The 26,686-nt window shown below is 36.0% G+C and overlaps 1 protein-coding gene across 1 annotated transcript; it reads left to right on the top strand.

Annotated features, from left to right (window-relative positions):
- The first annotated feature begins 67 nt into the window (after nucleotides 1–67).
- Nucleotides 68–25,680, top strand: LOC140142394 (uncharacterized). The gene is made up of 21 exons (XM_072164364.1): nucleotides 68–98; nucleotides 526–648; nucleotides 1,788–1,907; nucleotides 2,677–2,802; nucleotides 3,603–3,731; nucleotides 4,904–5,032; nucleotides 5,908–6,036; nucleotides 10,869–10,991; nucleotides 11,922–12,041; nucleotides 12,208–12,345; nucleotides 12,535–12,663; nucleotides 13,316–13,438; nucleotides 13,949–14,086; nucleotides 14,721–14,837; nucleotides 19,555–19,776; nucleotides 20,536–20,631; nucleotides 21,232–21,354; nucleotides 22,145–22,309; nucleotides 23,253–23,468; nucleotides 24,003–24,217; nucleotides 24,978–25,680. Exons 1-21 carry the CDS (start codon nucleotides 68–70, stop codon nucleotides 25,050–25,052), a joined length of 2,787 nt encoding a protein of 928 aa, XP_072020465.1. The 3' UTR covers nucleotides 25,053–25,680.
- Nucleotides 25,681–26,686: the final 1,006 nt, after the last annotated feature.

Below are 26,686 nucleotides of genomic sequence, written 5' to 3' on the forward strand. Positions count from 1 at the left end.
ATGGTAAGCTTTAGATTGCTAAGTCCAAGGTGATGGTGTCACGCCTGTGATACTGGCATCACATAAAATGGATGGATGGACCCCAGCTATGGCCACCAGTGAGGTGTAGGATTTGACGGATTTGTGTATACAGAGGAAAGAAGAACCACGCATCGCACACTAGCACAATAAGACATGAAATTACAATGCATAGGCAGATAAACCAGAGAAAAAACTCTGGACAAACCTTAGGTACATAGGTACTTCAACCACATATTGCATTGTAACAATAATCATTGCTACTATATACATACGAAATATGTGTCCAGTTGGAAAATGCTACTTACTGTATAACATATTCTCTTACGATTTTCTGTGGACTGAATTGTTGCATTATTTTAGCAGAAATTACCACAATTGAAGCACAGACTAAAATACTACTTTCATTTTAATACTTTTCCAATCTGAACAGCTATTTGATGGTAGAAAGTGAACCTCAATTGTTCTCTTCTTCTTTTTATTTGTTATTATTCCAATAATTTTTAGATGTGAATGAATGTCATCATGATGATGCTTGTGATATCAATACAATATGTGTCAACCAACCAGGCACGTATACCTGTTTGTGTCAGGATGGATATAGCAGGGAAAATGATAGGTCTTGTCTAGGTGAGTATACATAATATAACATGTATTTATGAAGGGCTACTTGGTCTATAACTGAAATGACAACATCTCAGGTGTACTCGCAAAGGCTTATGGGATTTTACCGAAAAGGTCAATTGGTCTACCATCAGGGTAATCAGCTTTGTTTCAAAGCGGACATTTTATAATTCAAAAAGACACATTTATAATTTAAATGACAGGTCTCAATGAATATGTAGTGCATGACATACCACTATGATTGAAACAATGTACAGTCACCATAGGGCATTTAATAAAAGGCACTAAACTTTAATGCCCACATGACCCATGGGCGCCACCATACCAAGACCACCAAGTGATCAGTAGATGTGCTACAATGCTAAGAGATAGGAATTTTTCAGACAAATATCATCAAAATTGCTGAAAATTTGAAAGGCAAATTAGTTACACATTGGGGGAGTCTGCTTTTTAGTATGTTTTCAAGAACTAAATTTTGGAAGTTTTTACCGGTGGAAATAAAATCGACGGAAACTCTTACAATAATGCTACAAAGTTGCACAAAAATGACAAATTTGCTAGAAAATTTGGACATGCATCCCACGTTTCCAATTGAAATAAACACAGGAAGACCACCCGCTGTGCCAAAGGTCACTTTTCCAGATATCCTGTCTAGAAGCTGTAATGTCAGCGCCCATCTGGTCATGTGGGTATTAAATTAAGTGCCTTTATTTAAATACCCTAAGACGCCCAATGTAAGTGTAAGTACAAATGTGAGTACATTGCTTATACCTAAAGTTGTTTTTAAAAAAAACTTAAATATTTGAGAGTTATATTATGTGTTTCACTAATAAGACCTTGTCGTCAAAAAGTTTATGTCCTATACCTAAATGCTTAAGCAATGTGAATGTAATAGGTTGGTGGAAGCTTGCACATGTTTAGAGATTTGTTGACTGGTTCTACCAGAGTTTTGTTCTCCATGTTCAGGAGGACTCCACAAATCTCACATCACATTTCCTATTGAACAGTAACACCATTAATCTGATTTAGCATAATCAGCACATAGTTCCATTTTTTGCATATAGCATAATCCTGACAAACTGATTTATTTATTTATTATAATATTAAATATGGGTTTTCTTGATAATTATAATTTCTCTTCCAAGATATTGATGAATGTCAGGATCCTTCCTCATGTGATGTGAATGCTGACTGTGAGAATCACCTTGGTTACTACTCATGCTCATGTCCTGCTGGTTTCCATGGCAATGGACATATTTGTGAAGGTAGGTTGCATAATATTATTTCACTTGAAACTGAATATTTGGTAAGCTATAATCTATAACATCATGTCAAGCTTGCCTTCAGCAGGTTTGGGATCACATAATTCTGTTACCATCTTGGTACAGTCAAGTATTTATAGAGGTTATCTGTGTTCTATAAGCTGCTTATCCTATTAGCGACTGCTATACCTTGTTTAAGAAGTACCTGCATTATGCAACCATGACTGTTATGAAATAGCCCGCCAAAGTCATGCAGGTAACTCCGAGGTCATGCATTGAATTGATTTGAATGAGGAATACTATGGGAACCAACACCTTTTGTTAGAAGTCATACATGATTAAAGTGGATAACCTCTATACTCCTAAGATTATAGGTTCAAAGTACTTGTTTGCATCGCTACACCTAGAGGTGATGGGGAGCTGGTAGGAATCTTTAGTGTCAAAACTTTGCTGGGCACAAACTGCATATCATCAATTGTTAATTTGAATTATCGTAACATCATCAAAACAGTGAAATACAAATATAGCTAAACATTTTGGGCCATGTCATTTGACAGGCATGGTTGTCTGTATACAGTGTAACATGTTGGTCTTACAGTCGTTGATGGTAACAGTCACTAGAGTATCGAAAGCTGAGCCCTCTGATTACATAGTAGTTTTAAAGCATACTTTAGACCATTTCTTAAAATTTATTTCACCACTCTTTGGCTTCTTTGTTTATTTCATGTTTTATTTGTGGTGTTGAATTTGGTGTTGTTTTTTCTTGTCTTAGACATCAATGAGTGCTCATCAGGTATAGCAGAATGTGACACTGTCAATGCAATGTGCATCAATTTGCCTAGATCATATCAATGTGCCTGCAAAAATGGTTACCTTGGTGATGGAATCACATGTCAAGGTAGGTTGTACTGTGAATGCTACATATCTATGAGTGCAGAATGCATCAATTATTCTGAATCAATGTTCCTGCAAACTTTTGATTTTATAAAGTTAAATTTATGTTGGCTTAATGACACCAGCCTAGGACCCTCTGTAGTAAATGCCTAAATAGAATCTGAAGAATCATTGCTACTTGTGGTAGATCGAGACTACACTCCACTGCAAATGGTTTTTGGCTTCTTAGTTTCATCATTGTTTCTGGACACAAAGGAGCCACCAGCCATCTGAAGTCTGAAACTGAGACCATAGTCTACATACCTTCTTTGAGTCGGTAGTAAAGTCAAATTTTGAGACTTTTTCAAAAACTTTTTTTTGCAGGAGTCTTTTATGCTAGTTGGATTCCTTGCATCATTTCCTTTATGAAAATGTTTACCTTTATATACTTCTCATCATTACATTAAGAGATATAATAAAAACATATGAAAATTATTACTGACTCGAGTTATACAGACTTTAGATGAAGGGTGGCACAAAAATCATTCAGTCTACATTTCAAGCCATGATCTAGTCAACATTTAAAGCCGGATTGGCGCTAATGGCCAAAGCACCTGTTTATAGCAGTTACCCATGCATGTTGCAAGTGAAAATATACTTATAATTTGGAGTTTTCATATACAAAACCAAAATTTTTGACACTGACCTGACAGTTTCGTATGTCTTGGACCACATACTTCTTCAGAATGATTGGTATCCCATCATCCTCTGTGATGATATACTTGTTCACATCATCATGAGTAATTGTTGTTTTGTTTCTTTCAGATATTAATGAATGTTCAGCACGTAATAGCTCCTCTCACTGTGATGTCAACGCAGAGTGTATAAATGCATATGGCAGCTATGGTTGTAAATGCAAATCTGGATTCATTGGCAATGGCAAATATTGTGATGGTAAATATTTAAGTTCATACTCAAAGTACATAGGGCAGCTATGTATTATGTTTTTTGATATGCTTAGAAGGCCTTTTATAAGATTATGAGGAGTTTTTTGATAGGAATTTTGTAATGCCCTATATGTCTATATATATGTATTATGTTTTTGATGTTTGATGTGTATGAGGCCTACATATAAGATTGTGATGAGTAGGATATTTTAAAGATATTAATTTTGTGTAATTATCTTTAAATTTTATATAGTTTACAGTTTCTTTTATTCATAGCTTCAAACAGATACACATTTAAACAAAATGAGTCAATTTTGGGAGTGTTTGAAATTCGAGAGTCTGAACTTAAAAAGTGTGAAATAATAACCTCACAAAAATTTCCCATTATAGAGTATCATTGTCATTTTGGTCCATTTTAAATGTGACACAAACATTTCCTACTATTCACCCATTGCATGGTTCCGCCATGTGTGAGGAGAGCCTCGACCTGGCAGCATGCATGAATGAGAATTGAACCTGTCATATAACATTACGTAAAGTTATGTAATACTTCCCTTTATTTCTATTACCAGTTCGAGGCTCTCCCCACATATGCTGGAACCGTGCAATAGGCGAATAGTCGAAGACAGTAGCATTGTAATTTTGGTCCATTAAATGTGACACTAAAATTTCGCACTGTACAGTATCATTGTCATTTTGGTCCATTAAATGTGACACTTTTTTTTTCATTTGTTGGGAAATAGGCACTACATGATGGACTACAGCAACACATAATATCATGTAGTTGCTTAACACTTTTCACTTAGCACACTACCAGTAGCAACTAGGGGCTTGTATGACCACAATGTGCTACTCTGCATTGTACATACAGGCACAGCATATTGAAGCATCATGATATGACAATTTCTACACAGTTTAAGCATCATATGGATGGCATATGCTCACAATTGTCAGAAATTACTGAATTACTCAAATATCAAATGTTGTCTTTTATAAGGATTGTGTTCACATTTGCAAGTTGTATTAATCCCATGCTTCTTCCAAAAATGCAAAAATCTGATATTTATTATATTTTAGGGTGTTCCAGTTCAGCAAATCACTGCTTGTTCTGTTAAACTATGCATATGACTTATACTTTGAAATTCTCATAGCTTCATCTCTTCTTTCCCTTTGCGCTAGACATCAATGAATGTACACTAGGTACCCATGGCTGTGATGTGTTTTCTTCTGTGTGTGTTAACACTGAAGGTAGCTATTCCTGTTATTGTAAGACTGGGAATGAAGAAAATTTGCAGGGATACTGTGTTGGTAAGTTTTTTGTATTCATTTCTTAATTGAATTTGGTGATTTTTGTGTCTTTATTGGATTAGGTTTACCAGTTTTCATTTATTTAGTTTAGTTTAGTTTAATACCTTTATTGCACAAAATATCAAAATGCGATTGTGTGGTGCAAAAGGGCAACCCTGAACAGGCACATGAGGCCCACTGGATGGGGGCCCTTATACACACACCAAAATAAAAGAACTAAAATTACACAGTACATAATTATAAACATATTTTAAAAAAAATACATTAAAAATACAATATAATACTAAAATTTAGCTGCCAAATATAGGGTAAAGACATTGCATAATTTAATAAACATTAGTGAAATTGCACAAGGTAGGTAAACTGATAAGTTCACAATTTGCAAATGTTCCCCCAAGCACAAATCCAAGAACACCCGGCACAAAGATCCCTACACCCCCAATGACGGTCCGCACCACACCGTAGCACCATATCAAATTGACTGATCAACTCTCACACTCCTCGTCTGATTCCTGCTGGAACTTGACGTTGGTGGCGTCAATTTGAGAAAGTACCACAGTGCAGCACGAAACACCACTGAGGATATTTAAGCGTGGATATATTGGGCTATTCCATTTCATGACTGATTCCATGATTAAAATGTGAAAAAAAGTAAGCTTATACAAGATATGTTAAATCTGTAGTTTTTAGCATTACTTTGACCAAAAGAACCATGTTATATGGTGGCACCAATTTCAATTATTCCAGTTTTACCTCGCTTTATTTTCACTGACAGCTCCTGTTTACAAGGAGTTGCATCACATAAAAGAAAATACAATGGATAATACAATATTCTAGTATCATATGAATATGTTTCTTGTTTTAAAATTTTGCAGATATTAATGAATGTCAACTTAGCAGCCATCTTTGTGGTGAAGGTGCCACCTGTTATAACACACAGGGCTCACATTACTGTTTGTGTCCAGTGGGTAAGCTGAGTACAAGTGATCATAAAGCTTGCATTGGTAAGTATTGTTATTTTCATCACTTGTTCTAGTGCACTTTTGTATTCGCACTGATTCATGTTGTTTCTACAGGTTTAGCACTTTTGTGGGCATTGGAACTAGTTGTTTTTCGCTACTTTTAGTCCGTTCTTTTGAATGGAAAGGTCTTTTTTCATGGACGAAAAGGGTTTGTTGAAGCTTAGTTTGTCACCGATCTTGTAGTATAAAATTTATATTTATATCTTGTCAAAATCTGCCGTCATTTAATTTCTTCATTTTTAGTCCATGGTGACCGGCCTCCTCTGTGTATAAATACTCCGGCATGTATTATTTATTTTGGACGAAAGCCCTATCATTTTACTGACAATCTTGGGCAAATGCTGATATAAAATTCTTTCTGATAGGTTAAAATAAAGCACCGTCGAATTGTAAATCTCAAAATATTAACCAATACGAAGCGGCGTAATATCAGCAATTTCCATAGCGTTTGCATGGGTGCCCAAATTGCTTACAAACTCGGCCACGGGACTCGGCTTCCTCCGATCAAAATAACCTTGCTAATGTAGATATATACACAATATTATATGCACAGAAAACTGAAAATGTGTATGTTTTTACTGTTGTTTTTAAATGTCATAAAAATAAATTCTTGGGGGGCTATGACGAAAAAACAAAAAAATATGTTCATCAATTTCCAACTGTTTTCCGATCCAGTAGCGCTGTGTGTGCGGAATTTCTTATCGAACAATAGAAATGTTGTTTGCATTGCTTTGTGTGTATTGAACAGTAGATGGTGGTCAGAGAAAATCGATAAATGCCCAGTGAATTTACTGAACAAAATTACATTCATATGCTGGTTAAAATTCCCATATCCAATTAGTGTCTCACAGAAGATCATTTATCCCATACTCTGCAGGCATTTTGAATGCCATACCAGCACATAGCTTCAAATCATTTTGTAGAGCTTCAAGCTGGATGTTATAGCTATCTTGACACTAACCTGTCAGTGTTACTAAATGGGTGTTGCTGTTAATGCCCTTAATAACATGCAGCCTTGATAACAATAACCAAACAATCTGAAATAAAAATTCCTTTAAAAAGGAATAGGGCGAGCCACTGAGGAAGTGCCAAGATAAAGGTGTAGTTATTTTATTCGAACTGTTTTTATAAATGGAATTGTTCATAATAAGCACCTTTGTACGTTTTTCAAATGACAAGTAGGGCATGTAGTAAAAACACACTGCATAATTCTTGATAGGCAATTGTTGTCAAAAGGGTGGTTCAAAAGAAACACAAATAATTACTACAGACACATGCAATGTAATTTTAATAATACTGGAAAAAGAATCTTATAAAGATCGAGATAACATAAAAGCACCATCATAACACAGTTATTACGTTGACATTATTATGTAAATAAGTTTATGTGCATCAGTCATATCCATAACAAAATATGAATGTCATTAGAAGGTTAGTGGTGGTTGGCATATGAATTGTTTACATGTGTTTGTTAAGTCAATTATAATGAAGATGAAAGACTTAAAAGTGAAAGTTTGGCATTATTTTGAGTTTTGTTAGTGCAAAAAATATATAGTAATTTTGTTAGTGCAAAAATATATAGTAATTTTAATTACCAAATTCAAAGTATAGACCTCTGGAAAAGGCAACCGTTTTTCCAGAGGTCTATACTTTGAATTTGGTAATTACCCTCACCTGTAATGGGTTTGAGCACTTTAAATTCCAAAGTTAGTCACCTGAAAAAAAATACTTGTTATAGTAATTTTAATTATGTACATATTTACATTTGTAACTGGCAGGCTTTTGAAGTTACTGATATACATTGTATACATTGTATAAGTAGAAACATAATGTTGAAGCTGATGTTTGTAAGTTACAACATTACATATATTATTAAATGATGGTACATAAATTGCTTAGAATTGTTGATATAAATTTTAGACAAGGTGACATTTGTGAACATGGTAGAGAGATGTTTAAAAAAGAAAAGAAATAAGTATTTTGCTTAAAAATATGTATTAAGAGTAGAAGTTGTAAAGGTTGTACTAATACACATTATGTGATGTCATCAAGCAGAAGTTGGAATTTTGAAATGTTAAATTTGCTATAGGACATTTGTTAAGTTTCCTATAGGATAGTAAATAGATGCAGTTTCTATCTTTGTTACAGAAACTATAAAATCGATGCACAATAATAAGAAAGTAAATCTAGTAATGCTAACAAATTATTGCCGTATTTATTGCAAAAAATTCTGACAAATCGATGTATAGGTCCTTAACGTCTCGACTCCAGGCACAAAATTGAGAAGATTCATCAAAAGTCTTTGTCACAATATTGACAAGGCACGCCGATCGATATCGACGCTACTTCAAGTTTATCACCAAAACTATCCAATGAATACAATTGAATATATGAATACAAAAGCCACCCAAGTCCATACTGTGGCCAAATTGATTTAAGCATGGGAATTTGTTGCTATGCATAGGCCTGTCATATGTATGAAAAAACAACTCAAATTCATCCACTGTGTCTATTGAGCATGTGAAAAATAGCATGTATGAAAGAACCACCCAAGTCCATGATTTGAGTCTTGTAACACATTGATTGAAATCCGGTATCTATAAAAGTCCGCTTGTAACACATAAATTGCTTCAGAGTGACTTTTGAAAAAAAAATGGGTTTAATAAAGCAAAGTGTGTGGTTTATATTACATGGCAGAATGCTTATCAACATTATACATACCTGTGTGCTTTATTTTGTATTATCTTACTAGTGGTAATCTCATTCAAACATTGTTGTCTTTGTATATGATTCAAAAAACCACCCAAGTCCAAAATTTAAAATGAACCCCACGAAGTCCCTGAAATGCTAATTGTCATACTTAATACAGTTTAACCCACTCATTTGCACGTAAAACTTACCATATTGTCCAGGTAAATATAACTGAAGGAATTAAAATGATACACATGTTTTTCTCTCAAAATCACTTCCCATGGACTTGGGTGGGTTTTGTATTCATGTATTCAATTGTAAGTAATGCACATCAACAACAATTGACCAATGAAAACACAGGTAAGTGGAAGTCAAGTGGAAGAAGTGCGTGATCAAATCGTGTAATTTACCTGATATCATGATGACCATGATAATGACTTGCATGTGTTGTGAGAAGTGCATAAATCTTCTAACAATTCAATGCTATTTTATCTCCGTGTTCTAACAATAAATTTCATCAGAATAACATTTTCACATGTCATTTTTGTCTTTAGCTTTAAATGTGTCATAATATAAATGACGTTCTTTATAAGTTAACTTCCACGTTTACCCAGATATTATTAGCAGTATCAGGTCTCTCAATCTAGTATATACACAGATTTACAGCTCATCTTACCCCCTTCAGAAAGTCCAATTGGCACGGTACATGTATAATAATTTACTTCCGAATGGTACCTTGCGCCTTTTAGCTCCACTTATTCATTTACACCGATTAAAGGATTCTCGTTAAACCAGCAAGCCTGAGTGAGGGCGTTACTGATGTTACATCAGCAGAGCCAAGTGAAGGCCAAGTATCATTAACATATTCTATACGCTATAGTAAAACAACAAGCACATGCAAGCAAGTATTTTGCCAGTATCAATAAAACTATAATGAGGCTATTAATGTAGCCCAACTGTACGCATAATCTGGCAATACCGCTCAGTCTGAGAGAAATGAAAAATATCTGTTGCAATTTTCTGATTTGCATAAAAGTAATGCTAGTTCATGGAAGCTGTAAAACAATTATTTCTTCTTATTGCTTCGCGATTTTCGCCCAAAAACTCTCAGGTTGGAAAAGTAGGAACTTTAAAATAAGCTGTTTAAAATTCATTTCTTTTTCTGGAGTAAGATTTAGCCCAAGATTTCAGCTAGCAGAAATTAAGTACTGAAAAATATGGGCAAATGCTAAATGTTTAGGCAAAGATTTTACAAATGAAAGTGTATTTTTAGCATTCTTCAGAACTAGTTTTTCAAAATTCTTCAGAACTAGTAAGTGAAAATTCTTCAGAACTAGGGACATGAAGCAATGCAGTGAGCACATTGAATATGGGTCTTTACATCAAGTTGCCATTTCCTTGTCTGCATCATGATTATGGCAATGCAATCCTCTATGGTATCACTCAAGGTGAAAGAAATAGACTGCAGAAGCTGCATAATCGCTGTGCGTTTGATATTCTCTGTCCCTCGCTCAACTGGTACCTCTAAGCTTCTCATTTTTAAACTTCTGCTTTATGTTTTCAAGTGCTCTCAGGGCCATGCCCCTAATTATCCTTGTGAGCTTCTTTCGGTCCCGGAAGAGAATTGAGATCTTCTTCCGATAAGACTCTGCTTAGTCAGCCTAAGGCACATAGAGGATCTGGTTTAAATACCTTCTCCGTGTCTGGCCCGAGGGAATGGGACAAACTCCCTAAAGCCATCAGGGAACTTGTCTCCATCAATTCCAGTTTTCAGAAAGAAACTGAAAACTCACCTTTTCAGTTAGCTTCTTTCTTGTTCCTTCTGTGTTTCTTTTTTATTCCATCCTTTCTCTCCTTGTTCAGCGCTTTGATAAATTTTAAAGGCGCTTTATAAATATCTTTTTTATGTATGTATCACATACTGTCTCAAAAGGCTGCCTAGTGTGATTTTTATTATCATTGTTGTATATTTGTATTTCATATTGTTCTTTTATAGTTCATGCTTCTTTTTTTTATGAATGGACATTAATTGTAATTCTAGTTATATATAAGTTAACTTGAGCACACATATCTGTCTGTTAAGTTAAAAAAAATAAATGTTACATAATATTGTTTAATTTTAGATGATGATGAGTGTGAAACAGGACGCAATAGCTGTCCTATTACTGCAAAATGCTTTAACACCTATGGCTCATATGAATGCGCTTGTAGAAATGGATTTGAAGGAGATGGAATCAACTGCATAGGTACGTACAAAAAATTGTAGTCCCAATCTTGACACATACCAAATTTGCACATTGAAATATATTTATATGGTCTAAATGTGTGATAGGCGTGCACTGAGTAGTAAATTTTGTCATGCTTGAACTTTTTTAATCATTTTTTCACACCTATTTAGTGTGTAATATTAGATAGTACTTATGTGACAAAAAATGCAGCCCCTACCTTTAACTTGCTAAAAATTGCCACCCCCCCTCTTATATCAGGCAATATCTGAATATACTTATATGCATTTCCCTATTAGGTTGAGGTTTCAATTTTAGATTGTGGAAGCCACCAATACAAAGCTAGCTTGAAAACCACATGCAAATGTTACTCATGTCATAGAGGGTCCACAACTTCCCCCCCCCCTAATACTTTTTGTAAAATAAGTCGAAAAATATACAAAATGTAAAAAGGTTTGTATAGCCCTATTTGTTTTTCACTTGTGGATCAATTTATAGCGTCACATATCATTGGGATCAGTCACAGTGGTTAATTGTGTAAGAAAAGAGGCCATTTTAAAAGTTGCACCTGAGTCCATAGCAGTCAGGTTTTCTTCAACAAACACATGAATAGACCTGGCCTACTGTATTGTTTGAGAGTTGACCCCTATGTCAACTCAGATGCCACTTTAACACTGTTAAAAATGGTCTCTTTTTTACATAATGAACCATTGTGATGGAACGCAGTGATGTGAGATGCTATAATTTGGTCCATATGTGTAAAACAAATGAGGCTACCCATACCTTTTTACACATTGCATTTCGTCAAATATTTTTTGATTTATTTTAAAAAGTATACAGGGGAACTTAAAAGTTGTGGACCCTATCTATATGTTACTACATGTTGTTAATTTTGAAATTTGATCACCATTGATATTGTCATTTTAATGCGTTATTTTTGTTTAATCATAGATATTGATGAATGCAGTTTGAACCCATCACTTTGTCCTATTGGTGATTGTGTAAACCAGCTAGGTTCATATATATGTGTATGCGGAAATGGTTATATACAGATTGGACATGAATGTATCGGTAAGTATAGGAAGTTCCACTATACTTAAAATTATGCAGTTAAAAAAATACAATTGCTGTGATGCTTTTTGTAGTGTGAAAAATTCTGTTCAATAGAGACATAACCATAACATGTACCAGAAATTGACTAAATATTACATTTTTAATACATTTTGTGTAATTTCAGACATAAATGAGTGTCTCCAACCGGAGGGATCAGCATTTGTAGCCACATGTCCATTGAATTCTGTGTGCACCAACATGCAGCCTTTGTATTCATGTGATTGTATGGAAGGCTATGAAAGAGATGGAGATCATTGTGTTGGTATGTATGGGGTGTAACTAAGTTTGGTTGTTTTTACTTTAGTTATCACTTAAATGCCACATTGTAATATGCAGCTTCTATCTATGATTAAGAATTCTGATCCATTTTCTTCAATTTTGGAAGGCTTTTGAAATTTTGTGACATATTAATGTATTATTACCTCAAAATTATTTTTGATTTCTCTTCTAGATATAAATGAGTGTTTGACAACAGGAACATGTCACCCAAATGCCACCTGCATCAATCTACAAGGATCTCATCAATGCCAATGTCAACATGGCTACTATGGTTACCAAGGAGATGGACATCAATGTAAAGGTAACTCAGTTCAGTTCAGTTTAGTATTATTTATTTTCCATCAAGTCATACAAAATACAATAATAAGCAAACAATGGAGGCATGGTCAAAAGAGAACACAACTCGAGAATATTTGGCCACTCTAGAACAGTGAAAAATTGTAGTGCAAAGACAAAGAAACGGACAAGTAATGAGGTCACATTTTGAATGTCTAAAGCATATTTCTTCTAATAATTCTACAAGAGCTTTTGTGATTAATATGTTCTGGTGAGTTATTAGTTAATGAAAGTACTAAAGACAATCCAATCTATTTAGACATGAAATATACCAATAATTGTCATTTTATAGTATGTCTCATCTCAACGTGATGAAAGTAATGTGATGTTGGATTTCACAGTGCCAGATGTGAATTGGTGCATTAAACGTGGTTGCATCGCCAAGGTATGGACAAATTGCCCTTCTGTGCAAGGGATTAGGTTAGCGTTTGTGATTCATCCAACCAACATGGCGTTATTTTCAACTTTAGATGAGATAGACTATAATAGTACATAGGTTTCCCCATTTTGAAACTTTACAAACTATTTCCCTTTTCAAATCTTATCAAACAACTTGGCAATATCTCACTCTTTTCAAGAGATTTTCTGTAATTGGGACTTTTTCTTTGAATTTGTAGATGTAAATGAGTGCATAGATCCATCTATATGTGGCAAATGGGGAACTTGTGTTAATCTTGAAGGCAGCTATTCATGTGAATGCCCAGATGGTTTCAGACAGAATGAAGACAATATATGCGAAGGTAAAATGCTTTTTATGTTCCTGAAGGTTGTCATTCATCCAGGTATGGAATCAAAATGACATTGAAGCAATAAATCTGATCAACTGGACTCACATTTCATTGGCGTGGCTACAATATTGCATCTAATCCTAGGCATATCTTTAGTCCAGCTAATGATCTGGCAGTAATTGTTTGGTGGCAATCACACCACCCTTAAGTGCATTGGCTGATCCTTTCATGCTCAACTCAACAGTGAGTGTGTGTACAATATTATCCTAAATTAATCAAAGCATTGTGCAAAACAAAGACCTTTTCATGAAAGTTTTTCTGAAGTAATCCAGGGTGTGAATTCTCTGGATGTTTCCTGATTTCAGGGTTTTTTCAATATGACTTCAGGATTTTTCCTCCCCCTTCCCTGTACAAATGTATAGGAATATGCTGTTTTTCAAATATTTTTATCAACTTTTTAGGATTTTGTAGAACACTGTAATTACATCTGTTGCACTCCATTAACTCAATTGTTGTTTTCAGATATTGATGAATGCTCTGTAAGTCACCAAGCCTGTGACCATGACTTAGCTGTGTGTGTCAATGTTGCAGGGGGTTACCAATGCCAATGTCAGCATGGATATAAGGTTGTTAGACACAATGGCGCATCAAAGTGTGTTGGTAAGCTAAGACATACTGAAGTCGCAAATATGTGCTGAATGTCACTGGTCAACTGCGGTCAATGCTTTTTGGGGGATCTGGAATGGAATGGCTCAAACTGATTTATTTTGGTCGGAGTAATAAAATCTTCCATGATGAAATAGCATAACATACCACCTTTTGGGGTAGTGCGCATGCATGTTTACAGTGAAGTGTATTTCTTGAATGCCCTCCTCCCCAAACCCTCCATTCCAATCCCCTTGATTAGCGTGAATTCCGAGTAAAGCGCACATGTACAGGATGATACACATGTTGACTATAAATGGTGTCAAAAGGTCACTACCGGTCCAAATATGGTGTGTAATAATTGAACAGAGCTGATAACAGGAAATCAATTTCCAATAAATAAAAGTACAACAATAAGGCATATAGGTACTCTACACTATTTTGCAAAGACTTTATGCATTGGCCGACTGATTACGTAAAAAGAACTAGGTCACATCTTGCTGATGTGATGATGACGTGATTCAATTAGCCAATCAGAACCCGACTTTATGTGTACGCCATAAACTGCCAAATCGGGCAGTGTGAAAGGTCTTTGCAAATAAATGTATAGAAATTTTTTATTTCAGTGTATTATTCCTTTACACCACAGATATCAATGAATGCGAACTTGACTACTGTTCACCAGATGCTACATGTGAAAATACTCAGGGCAGCTTTTCTTGCTCTTGCAATTTGGGCTACTATGGTGATGGAAGAATGTGTCAAGGTAAGGTCTGTAGGACCAGTATGCAGTGACTTTTCAAATGTAGGGTTATGGCCATGTGTCTTGAACTCGCCACCCATAGCGTTACATTGCGTGATTCAACTAAAATCGTACCTGTATTTCTTCAAGTTAATATAACTTGATAAGTATTAACCCCACCTATACAAAAGTATACATTTTCTGAAAGGAAATTTCATGAGAAATTTAAACATGGTAATAGAAATTTGATAGGGTGAAGTGGAGGCACTTTAATGGTTGAAAATATTTTACTTCAATGAACAACAAAATAGGTTTTCTGTAAGAGCCATATCTTAAATCCGATTGCTGCTACATTTATTTTCTGATCATATTTGAATTCCTAATCAAATTTAATAATTATGTGAGGTTATGCCTTTTTTCCAAAAAGATACATGAAAGCAAATATATACAATAACTACGGGTATAAAAATCTAATACGAAATAGCAACACCATTTAGGGGACACATTTTAACTTCCATTTTCTCACTTTATCTTGCACTTTTGGAAGAAATATAATTTACTAAAGTGGTAATATCAATGTCTTTTGCAAATATAATTGAAAACAATACATGGTAAGTATACCTGGACCAATAATTGTCCTCCTGTGGTAGATGATTCATGCAAAATTACATAGAAATTGAACACATAATGTCCAGATAGTTGTCGTTGGTCAGGGTAAATGAGGCTCCTTTCTGAACAATGCAAACAGAACAAAGTATTTGGGGATTACTGCCTTTGTTTCAGTCTTTGCCTTGTATTTGTGTCCTCTCCCTGTTGAAGTCGCTGCTTCATAGTAATACCCGGATATTACTTCAGTTCCCCTCGGATATTGATGAATAAATTCGTCATCTTCTGCAGTGTCCTCTATCTTCACAACACCTTCTGAAGTAATGTGGAACAGAAGAAAATCATAAAAAGAATCTGTACTTGGCCTTATAGCCACCACTGAGTCTTTGTTAAGGTGAGTCATAGTGTTAAAAATCTCAGCATCTGATGTTCTGGTAACAGTTTCTTCCATGTCAGAACCAGATTCAAAACCACTGAGCTCAGATGACTCTCCTCCGGAGATGTCAGAAAATTTCACAACTTTGAAATCTTGAACATACTCCTTATTTTCACAGTCTACATAGTTGCCAAGTAAACAGTTTATGCAGTAGCATGTCAACTTTCTTGTTCTAATACTGCCAGGTACCCTCAGTGAAGCTACACAATGAAGTGTTTGTGTCCCAACAATTGTAGAGCAGGCAGGACGCTCCCGTTTCCTATCAATATCACCATTTTGAATGTAAAAGAAACGTCTTTTGTGAAGCTGGCCTTGTGGATCCCTGCTAAGATGCTCAGATGCAAAGTTGTACAGATCTTCAGCACTTCTAATTACAACATCTGTACTGCGCATAATGGCACGACGAGCGCCAGACTTAAAAAACCCAGCGGCAGCGCCCACTTCGCCTTTTCCGTGCCCTGAAGCGCTAAAATTGGCAACAACATTGGCATTGATGTATTGCTCACTGCAGCTTATATCAATAAATGCATTCTTGGACTTGTATTGGCCTGCACAGCCATCCGTTCTCTGATGGACGGTAGTGAAATTGCAGCCTATTGAAGCTAACTCAGGAACAATCGCTTTTTTTATTGTGTGGTGAACAAATTCAAAGTCATGTACTAAATCATCAGAAATCATAAGCCAGTGTTCTTTCACATGACTATCTGAGCAATTGTCAGTTTCCACTGTAGGTCTCCATAACACACATGAATGGATGGCTATCTGTGGAGGATTCCAGTGCTTTGATTGCACTTCTTCCTGGCAAATTACAGTCAAAATTTTCTGAAAAGTCCATTTCCAAAATGAGGTGATCTTCTGGCAAATTCTCTATTAAATTTTTCCATTGAGTTCGTTGCCATTGTGTAAGAAATAAGTGATAAGGATATCCTACCAGGGATTCCTGCAGGTGATTAAGCAGCTTAATTGTTTTTTCTTCTTTTTTTACAATGTCTAAGTATTTTGTTTCTTTGCCACACTTTGTAAGTCTTGTTTTATGTTCAAAACAATACCAAGTAACACAGGTTGTTTCTGACGTTGAACTTTCTTTTTCACATGTTCAAATGCTCAATACCACATGCATCACATTCTTGTTTAATACATTTAAGTTTATGGAATTTGTCTTGGTCTGCTTTAGGACACAGAGTTGCCTCAATCATGGACTTCAAATCTGGGTAAAAGTGCGCACATTTGTGACTTTGTTTGAGGTTGTGCATTGCACGAAAAGATTTTCTAACAGTTGTGCACTTTTGGCAGCAACGCTGTTGGAAATCTCGTGCTGTAGCTGGTTTAACATAAAAGGGTTTGCATCTTCGAAACATGGATTAACTAATTTTGATATCAGGATGGGCATTTCGAAAATCTGCATAAGCTTCACGGTAGGTTTTGCTCATGATATGGCGACGATGGGATAGGAACTGATTGGGGGCTATTTGCTTCTTTACTTTGCCACGGGTTGAATCAGTCGTAGGATGGCTAGCTTCAGTTTCCCAAAACTCACTTATGAGTTTCTTCCATTGGCCTGAGATTTTCTCACCACACGTTTTCCTAACAATGTCAAGGAAGGCGGATTCTTCTCCAGACATAATCTTTTCTCTAACTTTCTGTTTCCGTAATTTTGAAACTGTCTTCTTATCAAAATTCAGTAGTTTTGCAGCTTTAACCATGTTTTTGCTTTTGTGTGTGTTTGGTCCTATACTCATAGCATGATCTTTTGTCTCAACGTTGTTGCTCCTTGCTTCGCTTCTTTTTTAATTGATGCAGAAAATGAACTTTTGCAATTGCATCCAGTAATTCATATCTGTTTTGTTTCTCTTTTGACATGAGTAGTCCTGTTGACTCAAACAGTTTCCACGTCCGTGGAGACTCAGCCATAAGTTTTACAATGCCAGCTTTAGATTTGGGACTTGAGTTGATCTTTTCCCCAATTTTTTCTTTTAGTTTTTGCTTTTGTTGGGATTTACGAACTTGTTTTGACAATGACGCTGTGGTGTGGTCTGTGGACATAATCAGATATAGCTTCATCTTAAGGGTAAATAACTTGGCGCATACATGGCACATAAAGTTTTGATTGTTTTTGTGTTTGTCATTTATATGTTGCTGAAGATTAGTTTTAAATGAGAATGCATCTGAATATTTTGATACATTTTCAAACACATGCAGTCCGAGGATTGTACAAGTGTGAAATTTGTTCAAATGAATTCTCATTAAAAACTAATCTTCAGTGACATATAAATGACAAACACAAAAACAATCAAAACTTTATGTGCCATCTATGCGCCAAGTTATTTACCCGTAAGATGAAGCTGGATCTGATTATGTACACAGACCACATCACAGCGTCATCGTCAAAACATAAGTGCAAAACTTGCAATAAAATTTTCTTTAGAAAGAACACACTACAGAGGCATACAAAACTTCATACATCTAGAATAGTTGCATAATTTAGATGCTAATTAGAGTCAAAATCAAATTTGCAGCCTAGTACAGAAGCAGTGTTATACAGAATATACACTAAAAAAATCAATTCCATAGAGTTTGTGTGTACCACATCCCCCACCTCTGCCACCCTGCTCATTCTGAATTCTATGAAGCACAGTGTTAGTATTATAAAGGCTAAAGAATTTCTTTTTACAGGGTTTAATGTATGTTTATTTAGCTATAAAATGAGACCAAAAGCATGGCAATACCTTCTTGCTTCGCAGAGATATCATCAATTAACCAGAGTCTAATGTGGAAAAACGTAACACCGCCACCTTTTTATGGTGGCGAGGTCAAGACACATGGCCTTATGGGGTCTGATTTGGAACATAAGGAAGCATTGGGTCTTAACTCCATGATGTCTACTGCCTTTCTAACAATGCCCCTGCTTGATTAAATTTTACAAGTTTAAGCTGAATCCCCTTCAGCTGGACTGGCTATTTTTAAAAAATCTCTGTACTTACATATTTTCAAACCTGATGAATCTATTTGGTGACCTACTGACTACTCTTACTATATCTCTGATTGGCTCTAAACATGGTATAGCCATCTTTATAACCAATCAAAATAATTTTGAGAGTCCAATAATCTGGCTGGTAGTGCACATGGGGTTAAGGAATTGATTCGGAAGTAGAAGTTTCTCAAAGTGTAGCTTTGAGAAAAAAAAATCATGGAGCATAACAACAGGGTTTTTAAAACTGGCACTCTGACAAAATCAAAGATTATTTATTTATATTTATTATGCTTCATCACTGGCTCATATACAATTACAAAGACAAATATATTATATATAAATATTGCACATACTAATCAAGACAAAGTAAATAGAATAAAATGCCAGCGAAAAGAAAATCACCTCTAGGACCATCCCACCTTTCGATTTTTGAAAACAATTTATGGGAAAAAAACCCAAAAACCCATCACAGCCCCATCCCAAATTAAATAAGCCTGCAAAAATTAATTAATGAACTGTTCAAACTTTGTATACACAAAAAAGAATCCATCTTTTGGGCAAATTTGTTGGGTGAAAGTGTGTCATTGAGATCCTGAAGTATGTTGAACTGGGACTGATAAAAATGCATAACCTTGACAATGAAATTCATAATCCTATTAATAATCGAAAATACCAAATGAAGTACTTGTGTAATATTTATCTTATTTATTTTTTTATCCCCTTCATAGCTGTTTGCCAACATGATATTTGCAGACCAAACCAAGTCTGTGTGGTAACTGAGCTCAATATCCCACAATGCATCTGTGGTTGCCTAGACGATACCTGTCCTACTATCCCTGGTATTGTGTGTGGCAGCAATGGACAGACTTATGAGAGTGAAGCAGATATGTATTTATACAACTGTGAGATGGATGAATTGGTTACTGTTGAATACAGAGGTCCATGTGTGGGTAAGTACAATATCCCATCATGCATTTGGGATAACTGTCATTTAAAACAATACCTAATTTTCATGTAGAAAATTTAAATGAGATAAAAGATACAGTTAGCTTAATTACACCTAATGGTGAATACTGGAACTACAATTAGGTTTTGTTAATGGTGAAGGGAAATAAACAGAAGAAGAAGAGATCCAACATATAATAAATTGGGAGAGCTAAAAAAGTAAGAACTGATGGGGATAGAACCAGTCTACTCAAGATTTCTAGTTTATAGACCACTTGACATCATCGTTTATCAACAAAGGCGAGGGACTGGTCTATTGATATGCTTGAACGAACCACTACACTGTTTAATGGCTTTCTTGTACTTTTTGAAATGTGGTGGGCGATTTAAAATGCATGTGCTCTGACCCAAATACGATGCACACGCACACTGCAGGGCAAAGAACAATGGAAATTGCCTCGATTTGCATGCATACTGCCGGACAATGACGTCACATGTCGAGTGGTCAATAGCTCATCCAATTGCACCACATGGAACTACAGTGGATTTTGAGATAATAGTATTCAACTTGTATTTTATTGTTCTTAGCAACACTAAAGTGACCATATCTCTGGAACTGTATGTCCAATTGTGATGGAGTGTCCAACAAAATGAAGCTCTGAAAATTAGCTGAACTTTGATTTTGAAAAAACGACAAAGGTTTTGCTTGATCACATCATGTACATAAGTTACTCCCTCTATTAAAATTTCCTTCTGTTCACTAGTTGATTGCAGTCAACACACCTGTCGCTTGGGAGCTGAATGCCAGATGACTAATGGAACTGCAAAGTGTGTTTGTCCTATCTGTCAAACTGATGATGGTAAGTATACTGATTGAACCAAGTATATGACTGAATTATCACCCTGAATACTCCAAAATACTACATGCTGGGTGCCTCACCAGGGAGGGGCAAGCCAAACATAGGGCACCTCCAACCAAACATCCATTCAGCCTATCTCAGCACAAGTGCATTATTTAGCAAATTTTTCAAACAATACAGTTTTTAACCTTTTTTATACATGGCAAAAAAAACCCTTGTAATATTCATTAAAAATATAAATGTATCGACCCCCAAGGAAAATGAATCAATCCTATGCAAGCAATGTGAATGTGTTCAAAAGCACTGTGCGGAGTATGGGGAGTGCACGCGCCCAGGTGCATGCGAGTGCAATCAGATACTATCAATACACTCTGCATATTTGTGTAACCGCTTTTCTGATTGGTTGCTATATATATGAGTGTATAAAAACTAGTTATGTTGATAGGATTTACCCTTATTATTTACCACATTTATTACACACTTAAATGTTATGAACGTCTGAAAGAGTGTAATATATAGTAGATATCAGAGTGTAATATTTCCCATGAGTTAATTCTACACTAATGAATTGATTTTTACAATTTGTTTTCACCTGCGTAGATACTTCAGGTCCAGTTTGTGGTTCTAATGGTGTGACTTACGAAAGTCTATGTGAACTGAATCAGTTTGTATGTGAAAGCAGACAACTTGTCCAAGCAGTCAGTGATAGTGAATGCTCAAACGGTATGTATCTCTTTGTTTTTATTTGTTGGTCAATCTCGTTTTTTAAACAAACATAATTTTTCACCAGGTTCGCTGTCGCAAATAATAAAAGAGACAAGAAGTTGGTGAAAAATTATGTTTATTTGTATAATTCGCATCAATCATGCCACTGTTTTTCCCAAGTTTCTCTTTTTTGTTTTTAGTTCTACCTGTTTGTTTGTCTGTCTTGGTTCTGTGTATTGTGTGTTTTGGTGATGTGTGGTTAGTTTTTTTGCTGGCTTTATTATGTGTGTGTGTGCCTTGGTTCTGTGTGCTTAGTTTCCTGTCTGTTAAATAGGAATTTAACAAGTTTAACATCTTGTCTGAGAAGCTGTAGTGACTGAACTATAATTCACCTTCAAGTACGACAATCCTCAAATTTAGGGAGGTACTTATCGGCAGATAGATAGAACTAAACCAGGACTTCTCAACTAGAAAATGTCAGTGATCATGAAGTGCCAACATGTTAAGGGAGCCTGAGAACTTTGTGAGTTAGAGCGGGCGCATAGCTTGTGCTTTATCAGGGGTCTATGGGGCAGTGCCCGCTGGAAGCTCCTTGATTTTAAGGGTTTTTTAAAGGCACAGATTTGGTATTTTCACCCCTTTTTTGTTCAAGATTCATGTGAAAAAATTATTAAAATTACCCGGCGCCACTTCGACTGACTCCAAGCGCCGCAAGTGGTGCACATGCCGCCAGTTGAGAGGGCTTGAACTAAACAATGAGCATTATATATTCATAACATTATTTTTGTGTTGAAATGTTCTTTTTTAGATTGTACAGTCAGTGAATGGTCTGATTGGTCTGAATGCTCCGTTACTTGTGGATCAGGGGTAAAAGACAGATCTCGATATGTTATCCAGGATAAACAAGAGGGTAGTACCCCCTGTCCAGACTTGGAACACACTGTCTTGTGTAGCCTAGACACATGTGCTGGAAGTAAGTACAGCAATTGTTATTGTAGTTGTATTTTTGATGAATTTGAAAGAGAGCAAAGTGTTAATATTAATGTTCTCAGTCATTCAGGTAGACAGATATAGTAAACAAAATATCGAAATCTATTCATCTGATTTTTGATGGCTAAAAAAGGAAATTTCTCATCTGAGATGCCTCATCAGGCCAAATGGGCTGGTGCTAAACTATTGACCTGCGACAGGGTTGGAATAACGCCACAGAAGAGTTGCCAATGAAATTTTCTGATAGCTGTGTCGTAGGTCATGGAAAAGGTGTTGTAAGAGTTGTAAACATATGAGTAGATAGGCTTTCTTGATGTGAATTTATAATAAGTTCTATGAGTACGCCCTCATCACAGTACCGGTGCAGCCGGTCCCTGTGTCAGTGGTTGAGCTTTCATCACATGTGTTGAAAAGTAGAAGTATTTAAATGTGTAGGTATAATGTATGTCTGTATGATTGACAGAAGACAAAATGATTGACAACATTGTTCTTAAACAGGAAGTTATGACTTCTTCACAGGAAGTGAAGAAGATATAAATACTTCTGCTTTTCAACTTTTCCTCAGTCCTGATGAAGTCAGAGACACATCTAATGAAGCTCGACCACTCACACAGGGACCGGCTGCACCGGTACTGTGATAACCGTTGGCGTACTCGTATAAATACTAAGTTGTAAATATGTTGGGCAAGTCAGTGTGACACAGTGCTGTTTCTCCCAAGAAGTATAGTTATAATTCTGATTCTTTTAAGTAAAAGGCTCCACAAAATGTGTGATAGTGATTGAACAAGATTAGCTTTTGGTGGGAAAAGGTCAAACTTTATATAGGGTAAAATTTCAAACATGCTCAAATTGTGTTAACTAAAGCAATGTATTCTTTTTGTCATAAGGATGCAGAAAATGTGTAGTTTAACCTATATTAATTTCAGGTCTTTGTGAAGACATAGACTGTCCATACGGCTCCAATTGCATTGTGGGAGAGGGTAACTTCCCTCACTGTGAATGTCCAGATTGTTCTGACTTGGAATTGAATCCTGTGTGTGGATCAGATCAGCGTACATATAGATCTGCATGTCACATGATGAGGGTAGCGTGTCGATATGGAAGACGCATAGCAGTCGTAAGAGAGGGAGGTTGTGATCAAGGTAAGATCAGGAATTTGAAATATTCTGCTTCAATTATTGATTTGCATTTCATCAGGGCTCAATATTTACCATGGCAGTAGCAATTGAGACTTGTAAACTTGTAGCCAGCAGGGGGCCGGTGCTTCCCAAGATATCATAGACCAGCAGTACATAAAAGTTCACTAATCAGTAAATATGGGTTGCATTTTCGGGCTCTGTTCTAACAATTTCCATTTATTTTAGGTAAATTTGATATAATCATTTTGTAAAATTATTTAAAAAAATACCCCAATTTCACTGGGACCCAAATTTCAAAATAAAATGCTGTGCCATTCAGTGTCAAATATATGGGCCTCATGTATTAAGATGGGTCCCACTTTTCTTGGAAAATTGGTATAAATATAGGTTCACTTTCAGGTCCTTTGAGGCACATCGCCACTCAAACCAAATTGAAGTACCATTGGAGGTGGCTTCTCAAATCTACCCTAAATCACACAGATTGGTCTACAATCTCCATGTTGACTCGTCTCAAAAATGATATTTCTTTTCATAAAGGTGATATTGGTGGGGAGCCTTTACATTGTTCTGTCATGGAACATTTTGTGAATATTACCAGCGATGATAATCAATGTAGCACACCTGGAGTTATAGATGTCGGTCTCTGTGATGGTGGGTGCGGTGTGTTAAGCAGCTACTGTTGCGAGGCAACAGTCATCCGTGCTTTTAGCGTCAATATGAGTTGCATGAATGGTACTCAGATAACCAAGGAGGTAAGACAGGGTTGAGCATGGATAAACAGTCTATAACATCAAATTGATTAGTTTGAATTAAAGAATTCATCGAGTGGACATGGGCAGCGCCATTAGACATGTTACAAGACTACCAAGTGAGAGGTGAGGGACAGTACACACACAAAAGAATAGGCACTCAAATTTTCATCAAGGTTACTCAAAACTTACCTAACCAATTTATTATACAGCAGGGGTCTCTGCCTTTAATATGTAATGAAAAACTTCACTGAAAATTGGCCAAAGTTACTGCTGTCCCATTCAAAAGCACAGGAAGACCACCCACAGCATTGAGGTCACCTTTCTAGACTTCCTGTCTACTGGCACTAATGGACACTACCAGTGCTAGCATCAATGAATTGTTTTAAACAAATTAATAAATTTGGTATTATAGACTGATAAAACAGGGCAGTTAAGCTGGTGCTCAATGTCATTATTGCACTAGTTTTTAGACACCGCTGAACCAGAAAATTATGGGTACCTCCAACTGTTATTGGTATATCTAATGTGATGGAAGATATCTTGTGTCTTGGTCGGTACTTTTTAGTATTCTACTCCCTAGCTATTCCAGAAAAATACAGCACTAATTAAGAACTTATTATCCTGTTTTGCCAAATGAAACATAGCTAAATCATATTCCTTTAGTTTAGATAGTAAGTTGATAAATTTCTGCTTAAAATTGCTTGATATAAAATCACATGATTACTAATATTTTTGTTTTGACTTGTCATTTTATTTTCAGTATGGTGTCATTGATCAGTGTGATTGTACATGTATTATAGATGAAGATGATGCAACGCCAATCCCATCACAGTAAACTCTCTTGATGTTAGATGACATTACTCAGTGATGTTGATTTCCATGACGACATGCTTTAAAAAAATTTGAATTCCATACTTAGTTTGTATTACCTCCTATTGACCTTTTCTGTAAATCCAATAAGCCTTTGCGAGTATACCTGCGATGCTGTCATTTAACGTCACACCGATCTGCACCAATGCACCTATTGTTTATCGAACATCGTTACTACGCACTGCAAGTTGGCATGACGTCAAATGACGACATCTCAGGTGTACTCGCGAAGGCTTATGGGATTTATCAAAAAGGTCAATTCTGGGTGCCACAGACTACTACAGACTAAACCACAAACAACCAAAGTCCCAACATCACCTGATAATGAGGGCCTTTGTTATGGTCTTATTGCGAAGGAACGCAATACTCTTACGTGTATACGTAAAGGCACACAACACTGGCATGATTGTTAGACACATACGATCAGTAGCGTAGCCAGCGGGTGGCGGAGGGGGGAGGCAGAGTGTCCTCCCTGACAAATATTTAAAGAAAAAAGTGCCCCTCTGACAAAAAATGAAAGAGAAAATCTGGAGGGCAAAGGAAAAGAAAAGGGGCAAGGAGCCCCTTTTCCACCAAAATTCACCCCGATCATGGGCCAAAATACCCGTGCATATTGTCACAATAAAACCTTATTTGGAAGCTCGAAGAGTAGGCCTACAGTCTCTCTGAAAACAACTGCAATTTTTTTTGTCTGTGCCCCAAAAAATTTATTTTGCCCCCTCTAACCAAGAAAGCTGGCTACGCCCCTGCATATACGATGGAACAATCAACCATTATGAATATGCGAGAATTGACAGCATACAAAGCACAGGGACTTTGACTGTTGTAGCTTGTTGAATAGTCTGGTATGTGCACTGTCAAGGTGGATTCAATTAAAAAAGGAAACATGTGCACTAATATTCATACACTCTTAGAACCACATAGTCAATCAGAAAAGCTGTTAGAAAAATATGCAGAATGTATAAATACTGTATAATTGCACTCTCACACAAATGTGTACTATGCTTTGTGCATGCACGTCTTGCAAGATTGATTCATTTTTCTTGATGGTGGGTACATTAATTTTGGTCAAATTTTCTGATATATTTAGTTTTAGTGTTTTGTTTATATAAAAGTAGCAGAAAATCTTTTTCATGTATGAAGTAGGGTAATAAGTACATAAACTGCTCAAATAAAGAAAGTCCGCAGTCATGTAACCTGTCCTACACCAAAAGCTGATCTTGTTATGACAATTTAATTGATACGGTTGTGTACAAAATCTTGTTAGCTCCAATTTGATACCAAATTTGCTACCAAACACTCTAAATTCAGAGAGATTGATACCAGTATATGAAATTTGGTGCATTTTCAAAAGTTGCAAATTAAAAGCGGATCACGCGGACCTGTAGACTCTACAGTGTGGAGGTGAATGGCAGAGCACGACCATTGAGATTGCCTGGGTCATATCGATCGCATCGTGCCCTAGTATTCATCAGTAAAGCACTGTAGCAATCCATGCGTGTTAAATTAACAATTGAATAAAGCGCTCACTTGGGATTGTCGACAGGGGCCCATCGTAGGTAAGCAAGCCTGAGCAATTGCCACGCTGAGCAATTTCAA

The sequence above is a fragment of the Amphiura filiformis genome, chromosome 20, assembly GCF_039555335.1.
Source record: "Amphiura filiformis chromosome 20, Afil_fr2py, whole genome shotgun sequence".
Lineage (NCBI taxonomy): Eukaryota > Metazoa > Echinodermata > Ophiuroidea > Amphilepidida > Amphiuridae > Amphiura > Amphiura filiformis.